The sequence below is a fragment of the Ammospiza nelsoni genome, chromosome 4 (assembly GCF_027579445.1).
Source record: "Ammospiza nelsoni isolate bAmmNel1 chromosome 4, bAmmNel1.pri, whole genome shotgun sequence".
NCBI classification, from domain to species: Eukaryota; Metazoa; Chordata; class Aves; order Passeriformes; family Passerellidae; genus Ammospiza; species Ammospiza nelsoni.
Window position 1 is genome coordinate 41,271,575 of NC_080636.1, and position 20,419 is coordinate 41,291,993.

Below are 20,419 nucleotides of genomic sequence, written 5' to 3' on the forward strand. Positions count from 1 at the left end.
ACTTTGACCAACCAACTTTTGAAATACAACAATGATGTGTCATTGCTGGATCCACAGGTAGGGATATCCTTCTACTCTTATCCTTTCTTTCTCTTCATTACATATTTCATTTGATTATGTTCTTATGCTTTTATATTGCTACATTTCTACAGATAATAAACAAAATGGCTAGACATCTCCTTCCCACTGCAACCAAACGGTTCTAAAATAAACCCCAAATATTTATATTATTTATAGTTATAGTTACATTTAACACCAGTCATTTTGCTCAAATCCACCTCCAGGGATCTATTAACAACTTGGGTTACTCCCACCTTCAGGGGCAGGTCATAACATTAAAAGTGGCTTCACAGACAGGATTACTCCAAGAGGTGCTGAGGAGTTTTTTTTGTGGGGATAACAGTGTTGGACAAAGAAAAACTGATTTATGGTCAAAGCTGGAATCTTAAGCAGAAGCTGAGCAGAATATCTGTATGAACGGGACTTACATTTTTGATTACAGGAATAGCACCTGTCTGCTGTAGGACAATCCTTTCCTTTTTTTCCTCTTTCTCCATCTCCTAGGTTAGGACTAGCATCACAGACAAAAAGGCCCCATCACTCAGATCCTGGTCACTGCTGAGAGCCGTGGGCAACCAGAGGAATGGCTGACAGGCTCAAAAAAGCCAGGTGGGAAGCGGGGCAGGGGGGCACAGGCCAAGCTCTCTGTATGTAAGGCAGGCCCAGCTCCACCCCGCGTGTCTGAGCCACTGTCAGCCTCTTGTCCACCAAAATGGCTGAGGCTGACTGCATGGCCTGCTCCAAAAAGGCAGATTCATTTGTGACCTGCCTCTAAATGGCACTGACTGACCCGCAGCCTGTCGAGAGACACAAAATGGCACCAACCCACAGCCTGCTGAGAGCCACAAAATGGCGGCTGCTGACCCACAGCCTCCTGAGAGCCACAAAATGGCAGCTGCTGACCCACAGACTGCTGAGAGCCACAAAATGGCAGCTGCTGACCCACAGCCTGCTGAGAGCCACAAAATGGCAGCTGCTGACCCACAGACTGCTGAGAGCCACAAAATGGCAGCTGCTGACCCACAGACTGCCGAGAGCCACAAAATGGCGGCTGCTGACCCACAGACTGCTGAGAGCCACAAAATGGTGGCTGCTGACCCACAGACTGCTGCAAAATGGTGGAAACTGACCCACAGAGACTGCTTAGAGCCCAAAATTGTGGGAACCGACTCAGAGACTGGTGAGAGCCCCAAAATGGTTGTGAATGATCCACAGAGGGCCACAAAATGGTGACAACTGACCCACAGACTGCTGAGAACCACAAAATGGCAGCAAATGACCCAAGGCCTGCCGAGAGCCACAAAATGGTGGTGACGGACCCACATACTGCCAAGAACCACAAAATGGTATTAACTGACCCACAGGCTGCTGAGAAGTCCAAAATGGCAGGAACTGACCTGTGTCCTTATACAAAATGGCAGTGACTGATGCACAGACTACTGAGAGCCACAAAATGGTGGCTGCTGGCCCACAGAGACTGCTTAGAGACCCAAAATGGCTGTGACTGACTGCGTGGGCCCCACAGTGAACATTAAAGTGCATCTGTGCCTGGGGGAGGCCCCAGGAGACCAGAGCAGATAAAAGAAATGACACATGGGTTAAGACACTCCACTGCCATGGATTTAGAAGCAGCTGAGACCACGTGGAATCCTGGGGTGATCAATATATATATTTTCTCTTTTCTCTTTTTCTTTCTTTCCCTCTTTCATCTCCTACCTTCTTCTTCTCAAAATACAATATAATAAAATATAATGTAAGCCAGACAGAAAAATGCAGTCATCACCTTAGCAAGTGCCTTGCTGTGTCTGGATAAGTTAAAGTTGGCTGAGTTTAAGTTTGCTAAGTTAAAACTTGTGAAGCATCTTACCTTTGTCTGGATGTTGTTTTAAAATTCGCCTAGTACCTTCTTTTACCTTTGCAAGCTTGAAAATAAATCTGTTACTGTACCTCTTGAGAACTTGCCTTTTTTCTCTGTGTACTGCCCAGAGCAAATCAAACTACTTTCCCCTAAACACACTGAGCAGGTTAGGGTATAATAATCTTAAATTCCAAATTAGTTCATTGAAAAAACACAACCAACCAAACCAAACCCAGACCCTACTGAAAGGAGATCTCATTTTTTAAATGGCTCCTGATAAAGAACTGCCTTTTATCCCACTCTAGTGCTACCAGGTGCATTTTACTCCTGGCTCACTTGCAGCATGAAGCACTTACAAGATGGGTCAGTGGTGTCCCTGTCAGTGGTCGGGGAATAGGGAGACTCAGACCTTGAAGAGCTTTTCCAATCTCAAAACTCTATGAGTCTATGACAGAAAAAAAGCATATTTCCCATGTACCCCTTGAGAACCCACCTGAAGGCTCCTTTGGGCAGGGCTGCCCTCTCCTGAGCACTGACTTGGGACTCCAGCTGGAGCTCTCCTCTACTTCAAAACTTCCCCAAACAGTACTGCAGGAAGAAAGAAAAGGCAAATCACCTGCAGCTGGCCCAGAGAATTCTATGAAACAGTAAAAGGCACTTCAGACTACCAGCTTTGGGAGAAAATAAATAGTGTTTCTGAGAAAAAGCAGTTAGAAAACACTGATAGACAAAAAAAAAAGTGTTTTGAGGTGCCACAAAATATTTGGAAAGCTGCTTGTTTCAGTGTGAAAACTCCTGGAAGTGACATAGAGTTCAACAGATGTGCACATGTGACAATGTGTGAGCTCTACCTGCTGACACATCTGTGCCAGCATAGCCCACTTCCAGTGGATAAAAACAGTGCAGAAGAGAGGCAGCAGCACCTTAACATCATCAGCCAGGAGCATCAGCAACTTTCATCCACTCTAAAAAGATGTAGGTTGGTTGTGTTTATTTAAGGACCCAAATTGTCTCACCAGAGAGAAAACCAGACACCGTGATTGCTTCAGCAATAATTTCTCTATCTCATTAATAATCTTAGGAGGCCAACTAATCACCACCCAAGGAAGAAGCTTTAAGCACAATGGGTACTTTCCTCCCTCCTATCACTTACCACAACACTTTGCCGTCTAGGTTTACCTCAATTTCAGCAAAGAAGTGTCTGAAATTTGGAGATCAAGCGCATAAAAGTCTAAGCTAGAAATCAAGTTTTTTATTATAGCTTTATATTAGGGCCTCAAGTCAAAAAGGACCATGAGAACTGCAGTTTTTCCAATACTCCAGCAGTATGGAAAACTTTTTAAAAATTCAGGAATGCTTACTGAAAATCTGGATTTGTTTTTTCTAGGCAGTAAAATATTTGGATCAAGTGTTGCTTACAAGACAAACATATTGAAAACAAATCTGAGAAACCACTTGAAAGTCATTACAAAAAAGCACTTAGAAAAGGCTTGAGAGCAATTATCAAAATTACCAAAATTTTAGAATGAAAAAAAAGGATAAATGTATGAAGTATTTTGTAGCTGCCATTTACCTTTCTTTATAATAGCAGTTTTCCCCTGCAGTTCTGATTCGAGAGATGAGTTTCCACACCTATACAGTTAAAAATCACATGTTTTTCCTGTTACAGACAGAAAATCAGCTACTAGATCAGCAGCAAAACTGCAGATTTTCTTAAGGCTCACACATGTAAAAGACAGAGACACAAGTGTGTGTGTACACGTGTATGTGTTTAGGCACTAGAACATACTTACTATGCCAGTGTTTCCAACCTTCATTTAAAGCCCAGCCATGTCCCTCTCAGCAGTGAGAAGCTTTAGCCACCCTCCCAGGATGTGCTATTAAAAACGGTGACATCTCTTTGCACAAAAACAATGTTGGAATGCTCGCCCAGCTGAGGGATCAATTTTCCTGCGCACTCAGACGTAGCTAACAAAGAGATTAATTCACCACAGGTATAACTGCAAGGACTGCGGCACGACAAAAAAGGCTGAGCACGTTTCAAGGTCAAAATAGTTTCTTTCAGGACTTTACAAAACAACTTTTTGTCATCACCTGGGGTTTCTCTCACATGAAATTATCACATCCACTGTCTTTTTTTTTTCCCCCAAAAAACCTGCAAAGTATAGCAGCTTTAGCAGGTAACTTTCCTGGGATAAGGGACAGAACTGGCTATTTTCTGGCTATTTCAAACATGCATCATTGCCTCTCAGTTTGGAGCAGTGGTAATGTTGTGATGTCACTCTGGTACCCAACAAGTGGATCCTAATTTCTCATAATCATAAAAATCCTGAGTAAAAAGTACTAGTCCTGAAAAGAAGCAGTGGAGTGACAGAGCTGCCACACAGTCATTTTGAATGTTACTCCAGAACTATTCTCTTCAATGCAGGCATGTCACCAATTCATTTTTTAAAATTTTCCATATTCAAATTCCCTTTCTTGTGTCATTTGCCTCACTTGCCCAGATGACATCTCCAGGAGAGCCCACAGACAGACACATAATTGTTCACCCTGGTTCTTGCCATGTCAGCTATCCCTCTACAGAGTAATGTCCCATCATGGTTCAGGAAACCTCTCCTAACAAGACAGTTTTGACACATCTCTATCAATCCACAATAAAACACACTTTTGTTGTTAAGCCAGGGTTAATATTTGCAGACCACAGGATCTGTCAATAAAACAGGGTGATAAAACAATCAGTATCATTCTGACCCAAAGGAAATGGCGAGGAGGCAAATAAAGTTAAGGGCAGATTTCCTTCAAGTGTTTCTATGATACCTGAAATCACAGGAATCAGCCAGGGATCTCCCCCTGTGTCTCAGCAGTGGCCCTGATTTTCCTCCTCCTTCAGCTTTACATAATCACAACATGAATTTCGTGCCCACACAACCAAATAATTGCATATGAAAGGGCAAGAAAGCACATTTAATGTAAAAAACAAAAGCAACACCTCTCTGGAGAGATATTTCATTTTCCTATTGCTTGAACTGACATGAGGCAGCCCAGGAAAATCAGTCCCCAACCTACCTTGCTGGATCTGGCAAGAGTCTGTCTACCTTTTTAGGGAAAGAAATCAGTACAAATGTTTCCTAACCTGATGTTTTAATGTGGAATTCACCAAAAAGTGAGGGGGTTTTTATGGGCTTGAGAGAAGATAAATGCCTTTGAGAATTTATTTGCTGAGCAAGTAAGACAGAAAACACCAAATTACTGTGGAATTTTCAGTGAAGAGAAATAGCTACACACAGAGAACACAGAGCCTTCCCTCACACCCGCCATCTCCACCATGTCTGGATGCCTGAAAAATCCTAAGAGCAGAAAGGTGGAGTATGGAAGCTCAGCCAAATGTTACCTCTGTCTACCTGAAAACCGAGTGTGCTGGGGTTTGGGATAACCCTCATTAATAGGGAGACAGGGCCGTCAATGGGAACTAATCCATACTGCCTGTCTCTACCTTTACATGATGCTGTATCCACACTTTTAAAGCAGTTTAACTCTTTGGAAATTAAGAGGATCCATGCAAAAAATTTAATACTCCAAAGAGAAGAAAAAATTGGTGCTGTGCTTTTTCAACTTGCCAAGTTTAAGGAATGTTATTGAGGACTCTCTTACATAAATGTTCCTCAACCTCTGAATGAACCAACAGGTCTTAAAAACTGCATTAGCCAAAGAAATTCCCACAGCAAATGAAACATTTAGCCGAGAGTGCACTGGACTTTTCTATGAGCAGCACAAAGAAAACTCCAAATGGCAAGTCAGTGTTTCCTGTTTGGGTCTAAAGGAGCCCAACAAGCTCGTGAGGAGCAGCTGCCAGCACCCAGACAGTAAAACCACACCACACTGACTCCTCCTAGAAGATGAAGCTGAAGCTGATGGGAGCAGTTTAAGGCAAGGAATGCAATGCCTGAAGGCCAGATGGCTGCTAAACAACCTACGGCTCCTCAAGGAAGGCAGAGAGCACTAGGACAGCCATCCTAGAACCCCAACAGGGGGGGTCTCATTCCAACTCCATCTCCCACAGCCCATTCAAGAGCCTCATGCAATCCCCAACCCTCTGAGCATCCATTACCCACCCTGTGCACTGAGGCACAGCTGCCAGCACTGCAACTGTCTGTGGCCATTTCACAGTGCTCTGTGACACACAGCCACAGGCATGAGGAAATAAATGGCAAATAAATGTACATCCCTAGGTCACACACCCTCTCTGTGTCTGCATACAGACACACATGTAGTCTTTAAATAAAAAAAAGTATAACTCTATAGAAACCAAGCTGTAGCTGGTGATTAAAGAAGAATCTTGCCACCATCCAGATGCACTGATCCAGGGTGATGGTTACATGTCTCTGGAGGTGAATTCATGCCACATGTAACACTAATGAGGTTCCCTGAGTGAATTCCTTAGAGCAAAAATGTCTTCTTCAGGCAAGAAAACAGCTCTTAGGAGTCAGGTCCTGTTGTTTCCAGGGCTCAGTGAGCTCCTATGACATGCAACAGAAAAACCTGCCTTTTGGCTGTCCTCAGGGTGTGAAGGAGCACAAAACCCATACACAAAACCCGCATTTCCAAATTCCTTCATCAGTTTTGTTTATATTTCCCTACACAAAGCCTTTATGGCTTGAGAATCAAGCCTTTGGGGTGGAATATCCTTGGGTTTACAAAGATATTCAGCATTCCAGCATCAAATTTTAGTAATAAAAGGCAACAGAGGCTGCAAGCTTGGAATAGTAATTAGGCTTGCTCCCAAAAAAAAGCAAGAAGTCTACATAAAATAAGCTGAGGGCGTTTAATCAGCGATAAACTTCAGACAGAGTTCACACAGTTGACCTCCTCTGAGCTTTTCTTTTGCAATTTGAAAGATATTTTAAACTTGGAGAGACCTATGATGAGGAGCAGTTTATTTGCTCAGCTTCCTTCCATAAACCAGAAATATTTAGATGGAAACAGTCAGAAAGGATCCTACTACGCATGCTGGAATGCTCAGCCATAACCCATACACCATGGAGAGAAACAAGTGTTGGTTGCTAAATCATTTCAGTATTTTTGGCAGTCATGTTACAGATAAAAAAGGAGACATGTTCCTTGTCCGCTCATGTGTCCAAATCATGGCACAAGCAAAGGGGTAAAAAAGAAACAATCTTTGTATCATTCTACTCTCAGGAGGAAGGAAACGGAGAAAAGAAAGAAATCTTTATTCCACTGAAATTAGTCACATAACTCCTGCTGGCAGCAGCAGGTTTGAGACATCAGACTCTCTCAAAGGGAATCTTAGATGGATTCACTCAAATGAAGCATAAAAATAACACACTTGGCCAAAACTTGGAAAAATTTTGGCCTACAACAAGTCCCAGTGATGCTCATCCAAAGAGCAATGAGGAGACAGAAACACAACCCAAATCCACAGATGCTGACAGCACAGGAACATGACAGCTCCTCAGCTCAGCCCTGAACCACAAATCTGTGTTTTGCATAATTTAACAGCCTTAGAACATCCTCTCACCTGACAGAACCTGGGGAGAAATATTATAAAAGGCTAAAGCACCAGACAGATTTCATTTGGCCAGAGTAGTGGAGTTACTTTTCCCTGTATTCAGTATTTCCTATCTTTAGGGTTTTTAGAACCTGCTTAGTAATCAAGGCCTCACTTCTGCAGTGCAGCACCTCCCAGATTTCAGTCTGATTTTCCACCAGCATCTTCAATCCAAATTCTGCATTGCCACAAGAGCAAACAGCTTGTGGCAGCAACCACCACGATCTAGACCCAGAGCCGAGCCAGACTATTCTTATCTTGGAGGCAGTCCTGGGGGAGCTGGCAGCCCTGGAAAAGCACACACGCTGCAGCTCCAAGCCCTCATGGTCTGTCAGCTGCACTCTGCTCCACTCTGTCATGCCATGGCAACACTGCCACACTGCAGCAGCAACGGGAAACACTGGGAAACAACCAAACACAGCCTGCAGTTACCTGCAGGAGCAGCTCTCAGGGTACAGTTATGCTGCCTTAAAGCAGCTCAAAACATCTCCGCTTCTCCTCTTTCTCAACTTCTACCATCACTTCACTCGAAACAATCTGCATCTGAAGGGGAAAAGGTCACCATATAATTTTTTAAAGATTGTTGTCATGTACATAAGTCAGTCTCTGGGGACTTATTGCTGAAATCATGACTTTAAATATCTCCAAACAAAGCTTATCTCTCAGCCTTCCAGAGAGAGCGTATAAAGTGGAAAAATGCAAGACTAGCAAAAGTTTTATTAGCAAATTAATCTGCACTTGTTTACTTTGTAAAATACAACAGAATTGTTGGTTGCACTCTGGAGCAAGCACTTAGGCAGTAATGATATAAAAACCATGGACTGCACAGCAATTACAGAGGAAAACCAGGGACTCCAGGCAAATGGCCCCACCTGGGAATCCATGGACCCACTTGCAGTCCCTCTCCATTTCTCTTCTGACAAAGCTGCACCTTCTCCACTTACAAAAGTTAATAAGGACCTAGTGCTCAACTGTAACTCTGGCGATGCATTAAAGGAAGTCCTAAAAACAAGAAACAGAAATATTTCCAAACTGCTGAGTGAGTATCAAGTACCTCTTTACAGACCCTTCAAAATAAAAAAAAACCAAAAACCTTTTCTCATTATATGAGCTAGATTTTAACAAAACGCACAAAGAACTTGGGTTCTAAACTAAACCTAAACTAAAATCCCTTTAGTTGTACTCACAAGGTTTAGGCTACATTGATATGAAACCTCCAGAAAGTTGCTGTCTGCCAACTTTCAATCTCCAGTTCTTCCTCAAAGCAGAAATAACATGCCTAGAGAGTACCACCACTATTTATATTTTATTAGCTACATTTCTTAGCAACCGATTTCCCCCAGTAGAAGATTTTATCATTTATTTTCTAGACAGAGAGGGCTCAAGGTCAGGAATTCATCCAGAAGAATGTGCTCTCTGTCTGCAGCAGCTCCCCCAGCTCTGAGGTATGCCTGATAAACCTCTGTCAGCAGGAGAGAGGTCAGTTTTCTGTTCAAATTCAAGTGCTGAAAGAAAACCACTGCACTTGAGTGTTCTGGTACCTCCAACAGACCTCTCAAATCAAATCCAGCCTTTCAAAACTTCCAGGAAATCTGTATTTTAAATGCTATCCTGTCAGATAAGGTTCACAGTTCACCATTTTCCTACACACATTCCCAAGTGAAAAGCACGCACAAGGACAAATGGGAATCCAACACAGCCCTAAAGCCAAGCAGATGATCTGTCCTGCTCAAATTTAAGTATTTCTAAACTTACCATGTCCCTGCCTGAAGATTCCTGGCCCATCTCAGGTAGTCTTAAAAGACCAGAGTGGAAAAGCACTTCCTGGCTTGCTTTACTTGCCTGCCAAGAGCACACTGTAACTACAATCCACAGACCTTCTTCTTCTCTTGTGCTTGCAAGGATTCATCACTCACCAGGGGCTGGCATTCCACCCTCTCTGGAACAACCGCACACCCCTGACCAACAGCTCCCCAGAACACTCCAGATAAACACACTCAGCCCCAAACTCCTGAATCCACAGGGCCCTTCTCCTCAGGAGTGGATGATGTTGAAGGCTGGCATTTGTTTCCAATTAACATTCTTCCCATTACTGCCTGTGTGGTAGCCACTGATATTCCAAGTGGCTTTCCAACCTCTCTGTCCCCTCCATTTCACACATTTGAGCCTTGGACTCCTAAAGCCAAAGTCAATCTTGTGGCAGCATCCCAAATTCTCTGCTGTTCTCAGCAGCAAATACCAAAACCACCTTTCTACTGCTCAAGTGTGAACACAGGAGTGTGACTGCCCTGCAGGAAGGAAGGCAGGGTACTTGGCACAGGGAAATGGCCTCCCTACCTCTCTCCAGGCCTGAAAAGGCCAGGTAATATTAAGCCTCAGAGCACACAGCACAATCCCCCTTATTTTCATGAGAGTTTGAGTATGGGAGCTGGAAGATTTCTTCCAGAAGCCCAGTCCCTACAAATAAGTCAGTAGTGGTCTCTTCCACTTTCAAACAAAAGCAAGGGATTATATTAAGTAAAATAGGCTAAAAAAAGTTACTTACTATTACTCCAACTGCAAAGTTAATTAAGACAATCAAATTATGAATAGGTACCTTGACAAATGAATCCACAGACTTCAACTCCTTAAATAAAGGAACATAGGGATGTGTGCACTCACCTTAATGATGAACCTAATTTACACAGGCTTCTTCAAACATCCCTACCCAAACCCAAAGCCCGTAACACTACAGTTTTGTGCAGCAAAAAGGGATCAAAATCATCGAGGTGCCATTGATGTGAAGCACTAATCCCTCATTCTGAATTTTTCTGTGATCCCTGAAACTCAGAAAACAGAACACCTCACTCAGGAAAGCAGCAGCTGCTGTTGCTTTTTAGCACTACGCTGAGCTTCAAAGGAATGGAGAATACCTTATTTACCATTAGAAAGCATTAGATTAATTAAATATAAGTAGGTTAATAACACCAAGTGAAAAAGGGATCCCGCTGGCAGCTGGCCACACGGCTGCACAAACTTTGGGGGGCTTTGCAAAGACAACCAGATTGCTCCAGACATCTGCCTGCTTTCCTTGGGCATCCTCAGCCACAAAGAGGGAGCAGCAAGGAGTTCTTCCCTTTATTTTCAACTCAGCAGTGTTGAGCACTGGGTTACTTCAAAGGGGCACAGCAGTGAGGTGGAAAAGCAGCGTACACTGTGAAGGACAGCCTGATTAAGCTCTGAAACAGCACCAAGATGAGAGAGGAGGAAAAAAGTTTTAGTGCAATGCTTGCCTGCCTGTCCTGGATGTCAGAACCCAGCAGCCCTGCAGCTGATAGGAACAGGAGCACCCCCGTGTGTACAGCAATGCACTCAACAGTACTTTAAAGATTTTTACTTTCCAGAAACCATGGAACCGTGCCAAAAATGACACTCAGTCCAGGAAAAAAAATTCTTGCACTTCAAGGAATCCATCCTAGTAACTGAGCTTTGGATGAGGAGTTTGGATTCCCCACTAAAACAACGCCAAAGAACCACCAGGTGGACTGGCAAGGTGTCAAATTCTCCGGCAGACAGCAGCAACCCCTCCACCAGCCTGTAAAAGGTGTTGGATCATACTGATACCTCATTCCTCAATGGGACAGCAGCCAGCTCATCTCACCTACAGTGTTTCAGGCTAATAATCAGAGCGGAGCTAGGAAGGAAACTGCCCTCCTTTCTAAAACCACAATTATTTTATCACTACTGGGTTTTGCTCATTTGCCTACAATCTCTTTGTTTTCAGCAAAGCCAGAACAGGAAGCAAACAGGAGAGGTGGAGACACAGAGCTATAAACCACATTACTTAAATAATAAAGGGTCATTCACAAAGAATATTGTACAGGCTTTTTTAAGACACTTCAGCTGGGTTTGTGAGAGAACACAGCGACAGGTTTTTCTGACTTCTTCTCCAGAAACCTCCCTTAGCCCTTCCACAGTCAAGGAGCACTCATTTGACCTGACACACACCATCGTACGTATCGTTGCTCCATCTTTGTCTCATCGACATGGACTGACAACAGAAAAACTGCATTACCATAAAAAGGCAAACAGCAAATCTCCAATCCTATTTCCTAGGAAGAGCATCTAACACTGAGACAAGGATTTTAGGCCAGACAATGTATTGGAACAGAGTCATTACTATGGCTGGGAACAGAGGTAAGCTTTTGTGTAAACAATGTCTTTTTGCAGGGCACAACCACAAACAAGCATCAAGTTCTCCAAGTTCACACTGCATCTTCAGGACAGAGGATGAAAAGTATCACCCAGCCAGGATATTTCAGCACTTCTGAAGAGAACCCATTCAGGGAACTTGGACTTGCCTGCTTCAGTTTCTTAAGCTTAGGCTCCCTTTTAAGTCCATGCAGTGTTCCAACAACCCTCTTCCAGACTAAAATAATGCTGTGATAAATCCTCCACCAAATCCACTCACTGGAGAAACCTTATTCTCTTTTATCTCGCAGTGGTAGGTCTTGGGTGTAATTTTATAAGGTTAAAATGGTGTAAAACAAACATAAATGGAGAACTGCAAACCTAACAAGGCCAGCATTTGAACATTTCCTGCATTGAACACATGGGGTCCTGACAGAGCTGCGAGTCATTTTTTTCAGTGACCAGTTTCACAGCCCTCTTTATGCTTCCCAAAAAATATAATTTTATTTTTTTACTGCACACAAGACATAGCTGTTGCCAGCCTGCCCTGTTCCCAGGCTGGGAATGTGAGCCCCTCTCAAGTGAGACTGCTGAGGAAGGAGAGCTGACTTTCCTTTGCACTGCATGGAGCACCAGCTCCCCCTACCACCAGCTTCCCAGACAAAAACTCACTCCCCTTTCCATAGTCTTTTCCCAACACCTTCAGATGAGGCAAAATGACAATATTCATTCAGAGAAACCTCAAAGACCCTTTAAAAGTCTAGAACATTATCTTACCTGTAATGCAGACCAGGAAAGGGCTTTATCACATACCTTCTCATCTCCTTACCTGTGGGTTTTGAATTGTTAGACACCATTAGATGAGATGCTTTTGGCTGCTTTGCCATCCGTTTCACACCTGTTTTGGGGAGTATTTTTTGGTATAAAACATCCTGGCAGCATTCATACACAATTATCACTGATGTTCTGAGACTCCTAACAGTGAAAACAGTGGAAGACCTCAGTGAAACATCCTTACAGGTAAAGTGCAGTGTTGTGAGTCCAATGACATCTGCACTTTTTCTTCTAAACTGCTGATTTTAGTCAGCCCTATCTGTAAAGTTCCACTAGATTATCACAGCAACTCAAGTAAATGTTTACAAGTCTGCATTAAAAATTTCTGCTTCTGAATTTTTGTCAGTTTACATCACAGTAGTAGCTTGGAATCTTTAAAAAAGTTAAGGTAAATAATTAATTAATGCTTATTTTAACAAAAAAAAAACAACCCCAAACCTTTTCACCTTTAGGACTTAAGAATAAAAGAGAGGTGCTGTATACAAGTCGCAGCTTTATTTAACACTCACCTGGCCAATTTCTTACGATAATTCAGGAGACCAACCTGGATTTCTGGACTACTGCAGCAGCAAAAGGACCCCCTTGAAACAAAGCTTCCCAGTAAAGACACATTTTTGCTGACCAATCCTTCCTCGTGGCCAGCCAGCATTTTATTGGGAAAATAAATATACAGCAAATAAGTACATCTGACTAGAACAGCATGACTTCACTGCTGAGGCAGCTCCTCCTGGAGCTCAGAGGTGCTGTTTCCTGAAGCTGTACTTGGAGGCCAAGGCAGCCAGCATGTCCCTGTAGGGCGTGTCCGAGTGGGACGGGGTCCTGGGGATGCGGCACAGGCGGCGGAAGGCGGGAGAGCGCAGCAGGAGGTTGTGGGACAGCCCCAGCAGGCTCGAGGACAGCCAGTACAGCGCCATGGACTGCAACAACACAAGCACACGTCAGCTCCCTGGAGGCAAGTAAAGCACCAGCCTCAGGCAGCTCCTCCTGAACCACAGCTCTGGGTTATTCCCAGGGATTGATGAAAACAACTCACCTAAACCACTCCTCCTGCTCTCATCTGCAATAATGGCTTCCATGTGAAATGTAACTGTCTGTCTCTGAACTCCTCTGGGGAAAAGTGCCATCTACACTGAGGCTTGACAGCTCTTAATTCATATTAAGCTTGCTTCAACTTCTGTATTTAAAACTATAATTGAGCCAAACAACCAGACACTTTATTTTTACTAAGAACACTCTGCAGTACAAAACCTGGTAAAAATGAGAAGTGTTTGAAGAAAGGAAGATGTGGAAAATTTCCTAATTTAAGAACTACACTGGTTTCCAGTGAACAAACATTCGTCTGTGTGTCTTTACACAAAGCTTTCCTCTCCTTTTTTCAGGCTACATGGAGGACATTAACACCCTTCAAGTTTGCAAAGTCTTCCTCCTTGAACAAAAACATCCCAAAGGCAACGAGATTTAAGCATACACGTAGACAGAACATGTGACTTTTCTTAAGCACACAGCAGTAGAGACAAGAAACACATGAGGCCTTCGGGCTGTCCTCGAAGCACCAGAACAGCCCAGGCACAGGTGCCATCCCAGAGGTCACCTGGGTACTTACAGAGGGCACTGTGGCAGCAATAGGGATCATCACCACGGACACCGCACGGAAGAAGTTGGTGACAAGCCTCTGGATCCGTGAAACTGGCATTTTTGTTTGGGAAGCAAAGATCTGAAAGGGCAGAAACTCACAGTTACAAACAAACTCTTTTCGAAACGGCTGTACTCAAGATTAACACCCAGAAATCTCATTAAAGCAGCATCCTAAAGAAACTGCAGTCAAGACTAAATATTACTGAAGTTCAAGTAGATCTGAGACATGTCCCATCCGACCTGAAGGCCTCTGAACAAAAACACCTAACACATTAAAATATACAGAGCAAAGAGATTGTGTTTCACTTCTGCCCAGTGCATTTGAAGCAGTGACAATCTGCAGCCACCTTCACGTGTTAGCCCTCTGCAGTCACTGCTGCTGGTTTATCCCACCAACATACCTCCACCACCAGCAAATTCACCAGCCCCAGGGACACTGGCAAAATCCACGTGGAATCAGGTGCTGTGAGGTCTGTGAACCACAGTGCTCCTCCTGAGGAAAACTGTTCTTGCACTACAGGGAAAAAATTGAAGAAAATACAAAATTCAGTATAATTTGCTGTCTCAAGTGAGCCAGAACTGTACCATATGTTAAATCAGAGACCAAAGTTTCTAGGTATGTTTTATCCACATGGTAAGTACAATTAAAGCCAAAATCTTCGGTTTAACACTCTGCTACCAATATAAGTAAGAAAAGTGAGAGATAGAAGCTGAGACCTGGCTCAGCTCATGACAGCCACAGACAGGAAAATCTGCAATAAAAAATACTTCAATCTCAAATATTTTACAAGTCAGTGAGGAAAATAGGAATGCAGTAACCTACAGTGTTTATTTCCTGATTTTGAGAAAACTATATTCTTCTTAGTAGCTGTATAACTAGCCATCTTTGCTTAAAAAAACAAAGTATAAACTCTTGTCTAAAAAATCAGTTGTTTTTTTTTAAATTTAAAAGACCCTCACACATTCACCTTGTCTACAGTATTTCACATGGAAAGAGAATGGAAAGAGAAAAAATACAGATTAACAGTGAGTGTGGTGTGGCACATGTAATATGATTTGCTAAACAGGACTGTCAGACTACATTGAGTTTAGAACTCATTTCAAATATTACTTATTATTTATATTAATTAATTAAGGTTTATTATATTACAAGGTTTATTATTTATTATATATTAGGTTTAAAACCTGAGTAGCTGACTGATTTTTATATCAGCTTGTACACCAAGCTTGGGACATTGTGCCCTTTAACCAACAAGGTGCCTGTGAAGGCAGCAAGTGGATAAGAGGTGACAGTGAGAGAAGATTTGTGTCCAGGTGCAGCACCTGTTTGTGGGACAGGACCCTTTTTCTGACCTCCACAAGTGCACTTGCCCACCTTCAGAGCCCAGCGCACCAACGCTGCAGTTGCGCAGAGCCAGGGACACGCACACCCACATGGGCACCTGCACCCATGGCAGCAGCGTGGCCTTGAAGGGGTGGCAGTTGTCCCGGATGTACAGCTCCGTGACAATCCTCCGCATGTTCCGGGCAAAGTGGGACCTTTAGGAGAGGAAATCACAAGTCAGAGCTTTGACATGGACAAAATCTGAAAGGTAACAGAATAAATAAATAAATAAATAAGTAAACCACAGGCGGGGAAAGAAAATCTAAGCTGTGGGCCGTGGCAGAACCTTGCTGCCAAAGCGCTGTTTGTGGCATCTTCCTTCCTGCACACCCCACTCCAGAACGGATTCAGGAGGTGTGGGCAATCCCCCTCGTACCTGGCCACCTTTTCAGACCAGCCCAGCTGCTTTCCACGCACTGAAACTTCATAGCGAAGGTGCTGGGCAAGCTCCTTAATCTCGGGCTGCAGGTTTTCCAGCTAGCTAAAGAAAAGGAGAACTGGTTGGGCACAATGGCAGGTAACACTTCCTCCCTCCCTCCCTCCCTCCCTCCCTCCCTCCCTCCGTTGTTAGTTATCCCTGGTAACTCAACACCTGAACAAGTATTACACTTATTAATTATCACTGTAAAATTTAATTTCTGTACAGGAATTAATACGTATTAATAATGTACAGTAATTCATACACATTGCCACTGTAAAATTCAATACCTCGATGGGTATTATAATAATTATTACTCTTCTATGGTTTAATACCAGCACAGGCATCAAACGTATTCATTACCACTGTAAGTTAACACCTGTAGGGGTAGGAAACCCCTGTGAGGGACAAGGCATCTTGTTAACGCCTCACTCAACATCAGTGAACACCTTTCATCTTTAAACAAAATAACTACGCAAAGGTAACAGTGACAAGTAATTGCAGAAACAATCAAAAATACTCTCTTACTACTACATGAAATGAATACAGAATTTTAATCTTTTTAGATTTTGTACTTTTTAAAGAAAAAAGTGATTTCTATTACAGCTGAAACCAGGGCAATTCTTAGCAAGCATCTTTTTGCCTGCATTCAGGACTTGTAATCAGCTACTCCACTTAAGAAGACTCAGCTGTAATAGCACTTCAATATTAAAAAAAAAAAAACAAACGGACAATTATAAAAACTAATAATAATATACAAATATAAATATTTAATAGAAAATACATATATGCTTAAGAAAAATCTTAAATTAACAAACCAAAACCACTACAATATAATAGAATGTATTATTTACAAATATATTGTGTTACACATGACAAAATATGTAAACTGTATATATATATAAACAAAATGAAGAGTAATAAATTAAAGGCCATGAGGACACAACTCGGCAGTGAACAAAGTCACCACCCACAGCATAAGAGACCGTATTACACGAGTGCAACACACGCTCACTTCTACAACCAAAAAAACGCCCCCAAACCCGCTGCAATAAAGGAATTGCGATGTTTATTCCGCGGCCCCCTCAGCCCCTCCACCGGTCCTTCCCTCAGAGCCCCTCAGCGCTCGCACCTTAGCCAGCAGCCGCCCCTGCTGCGCGGCCAGCGGTAGGGTCACGGCGGTGCGCAGCAAGGCGGCCCCGCCGGCGATGGCGGCCCAGCAGGGCAGCCCGGTGGCCTCCTGCAGCGCCGCCAGCCCGCCCTCGGCCCAGTGCACGGGCGGGGACCCTGCCGCCCACTCGTACCAGCCCTCGGTGCCGCCGTGCCCGCCCGGCCCCGGCCCCGCTCCCGCTGCCGCCAGAGCCGCCACGGCCGGCGGGGCCCGCGCGCCCGTCCGCACGAGCCGCCACATGCCGACTGGCTCCGCCCCCTCCGATGCGGCGCACGCGCGGCCCCGCCCCATGGCGGCTGAGGGCACGGGGAGGGCGGCGTCTCACGGCGTGCCCTGCGCTGGGTCGGAACCCGGCTGCCCCGGGCCGGGACACCTCCCGCCACATCACTGTGTGTGTGCTGACTTGGAAAGGAACGACGGAGTGGTTCCTGCATCGGGCATCCCCAGGGATCACACCGTAGGACTGGCAGTGTTGTCCAAACCGGCTTTGAGCCCTGCCGGGGTTGGGCCACTGTCTCACCCCTCTTCCAGTAAATACTTCCTCCCAATAGCTAGCCTAAATTTCCCCTTTTTCCACTGTACCCGTTACTTGTGGGCGTATCACTGCAGTTCCTGACAGGAGTCCCTCTTGGGCCACTTCAGATACATGCCATGCTGCGGTGAGGAGTTCACACAGCCTTCCCTTCTGCAGGCTGAACAGTCCCAACCCTCTCAGCCTGAAGATTATATTCTACAGTAATTAATCATAACCAAACACTTCATCATTCCACACGAGGAATGTTCTCCTTCCTTCCCAGCCAGGTTCTGACCTGTCTTCTTACCCCTTTCTGTGGCAAGGAGAGGTCAAAACATCCCTTAGACCATGCACTGCACTGTGTTCTCTTCCTGTTCTAACCCTGGTTCTGCTCCCTTTCCCCAAATAAACAGCACCTGCCCGCTCCCAGAAGAGCGCATTGCTTGGTTTACTGGACAAACAAAAAGCATTACACTGTGGGGGAAAAAAACCCAAAACTATCTGAGAATAAAAATGGTCCAATTCCACCCACCCAGGATCTCCCGTGCCCAGCCCACTGCCACAGTGGTGGCATCAGGCCTGTTACTGCTCCAGGCATGGATGTAACTCTCAGGTCAACAAAATACTCTGGAATTCATGGTGCTAATAAATACTGAGCACTATTTCCCAGTAGGATTAATAATTAGTAACCCTAAACAGCACTAAAGCCTGCAGCAAATGACTGTAGCAGCACAGAGGAAGGGCACTCACCCACACTGATAAGGTGTGAGATGGAGTTTCAAACCTTTTTCTGAGCAGTTCCTCACTCTGGGATCGATTTTGCTAGCACCAGATCTTCACAGGATGTATTTAAGGAGATCAGACTGCTGGAAAAAGGAACTTGCTTTTATTCAGAGCAGCACCTAAGGACAGGTATACAGCCTTGGGTATGCCAAAGGTTTGGGGACACCTCAAATACCACCACAATCGTTAAAAGGCAGTAGTTTCTGTGGCCAGCTGAGGTGTTTGCTTGGTTTTCTAAGGAGGAACCATAATAAAACCAAATAATACTTCCTAAATCTGAGCAGTAAATCTCCTTTAAGTGCTCTCTAAGGGAGCTGTACAGGGATCCTGACTGGATCTGTGTTACTGCTCCCCAGCCCGGCCTCACAGGACCCACCCTCCTTCATCTCCTGCTACTTCTGCCCACAGGTGACAGCTCCTAACAATGAACATGGGAATTCCCACTTGGACTCTTCCAAATAAACCTACATGGGCCTGATTCTGGAAGAGACCTGCCTCTGGAGCCGTCAGCAAGGAAGCTCTCCTGAAATGTCAAACAAAGAATGTATGTTTTCTCAAAAAAATCCAACACACATTTGGAAAAGGCCCTCTGATAATGCCTGGGGTGTTTCTCTTTTTATCACTTATTTAAATTACACAAGTAGAAAAGTTATGCTTATTAATAGTTTAATGTATGAAGGAAACATCCAGATTTCTGAATATGAAGGTACATATCTCACATTAATTTAAGTCTACATAAAGTAGAGCCTCTATAACTGACATATTGAAATTTACTTTCTGCTTAGCCATTTGTTATGTAAACAATTGTACATTTATTTGCCATTCTAAAACTTCAGGATCAAGTTTACATAATTTTGCTAAATTTCTGTGTTTGCTCAGAAGCAGTTTACAGTACTAAAACCAACCAGCCAAAGAACAGCTTCAACAGAAAGTTATGTCAAAAAAAAAAAAAAAAAAGAGGAGGAAAGGAAAGAAGAAAGTCTAACTAAGTTGAAACATATGATGGTGGGGAATGGGCGGTCACAATGTTCACAGAAAAAGGTCAGTTAGTAAGTTCTTCTGCAAAAAGCCTACACACTTCAGTCAAGCACATCAGTAGAATGATCTGGGAGCACATAAACTGTTTCTGCCAATTGTGGTTTCCTCTGCAAAAAAAGGAATCTCAAGGCCAGCACGTTGATCCCACTCAGCCCAGTTGGTTCATATGCACACTGTTCATGTGAGGTGTCCAGGTTCCAGTCCACACCTGCAAGAGAAACCCAGGTTAGCACCGTGCTTTGGGCTGCTCCAGGAGGGCACAGCTCACAGGGGCTGCAGGGTCACACTTCTCCTGGCCAGGACCACCAACAGGGCTCTGGGGATGCAGCACATGATTGCTCAGCCCAGCTCCCAAATCCCTCCACACCCAGAGCAAGGGATGTGCACTCTTCTTGACTATAAGTTCAGACAAACAATAAATTGATTCCTCCCACCTTACCTTCCCCTAACACTTTCAGCTCTGGGGAATCCCAGGTCTAACCCAGTAAAGCTTTCTTTGGGGGGCAAAGTTTCCTCATGAAACCAGAAATCACCTTGCAGGGACGAGAAGCCACCTCAGAGCAATACCTAAACTGTGGCCAAATCCCCTCTCCTTCACACCTATGGCCTAGCAGAGCTGGGAGTGCTCCCCACAGCTTGGATCATTCCCAAGCGAATTCAGTCCAGAAACAACTTTATTTAGTAACACTAACAGGGATCACTGTCCAATTAAACACAATCACAGGATATAATCTAACCAGAGCTACTGATGTTCCATTATGGTATTAGTTCCTGAGTAAGAACAAGAGGTTTAGAGGAATTAATCCCTCTACCTAAATTATATTCAGTAGGCAAGCCAGGCAAGATCAGAGCAGCAAAGAGCTACTTACTCCCTTCCTCAGGGGGCTCCTAACACAGTCACAACATCCTCAACTACAGAGCCCAGCAGCAGCCCTGTTGCTGCATCCCTTTCTCGGTAAGGGAAAGCTCAACTAACAGCACATGAACT

At 44.1% G+C, this 20,419-nt stretch overlaps 2 protein-coding genes across 8 annotated transcripts in view; both read right to left on the reverse strand.

Moving 5' to 3' along the window:
- Window positions 1-13,093: 13,093 nt before the first annotated feature.
- LOC132072439 (cytochrome c oxidase assembly protein COX18, mitochondrial) lies at window positions 13,094-18,439 on the reverse strand. Of its 4 annotated transcripts, none has more exons than XM_059470764.1 (6): window positions 18,361-18,439; window positions 15,884-15,988; window positions 15,499-15,662; window positions 14,525-14,637; window positions 14,092-14,202; window positions 13,094-13,405 (listed from the first exon to the last, which is right to left on the reverse strand). In XM_059470764.1, the coding sequence occupies exons 3-6, from the start codon at window positions 15,641-15,643 to the stop codon at window positions 13,223-13,225; spliced, it is 552 nt and encodes a 183-aa protein (XP_059326747.1). In that variant the 5' UTR covers window positions 15,644-15,662; window positions 15,884-15,988; window positions 18,361-18,439; the 3' UTR covers window positions 13,094-13,222. The 4 variants fall into 4 exon arrangements, with proteins under 4 accessions (XP_059326747.1, XP_059326744.1, XP_059326745.1 ...); XM_059470761.1 differs by lacking the exon at window positions 18,361-18,439 and adding an exon at window positions 17,058-17,454 and having other exon boundaries at window positions 15,884-15,984; XM_059470762.1 differs by lacking the exon at window positions 18,361-18,439 and adding an exon at window positions 17,230-17,316.
- Window positions 18,440-19,042: 603 nt separating this feature from the next.
- The window catches only part of ANKRD17 (ankyrin repeat domain 17), a 68,626-nt gene continuing 67,249 nt past the window's right edge, over window positions 19,043-20,419 (reverse strand). For all 4 annotated transcript variants that reach the window (XM_059469903.1, XM_059469902.1, XM_059469905.1 and 1 more), the window contains exon 34: window positions 19,043-19,639. In XM_059469903.1, the coding sequence (XP_059325886.1) occupies window positions 19,580-19,639 (60 nt within the window). In that variant the 3' untranslated portion in view covers window positions 19,043-19,579. The remainder of the gene's footprint in view (window positions 19,640-20,419) is intronic.

Coding starts and splice junctions, on each gene's coding strand:
- LOC132072439 (XM_059470761.1), bottom strand. CDS start 17,387: ATGGGGCGGGGCCGCGCGTGCGCCGCATCGGAGGGGGCGGAGCCAGTC. Junction 15,663..15,883: donor TGGTCTGAAAAGGTGGCCAG/GTACGAGGGGGA, acceptor CCTCTCCTAAAG/GTCCCACTTTGCCCGGAACA. Junction 14,203..14,524: donor TGAATTTGCTGGTGGTGGAG/GTATGTTGGTGG, acceptor CTGCCCTTTCAG/ATCTTTGCTTCCCAAACAAA.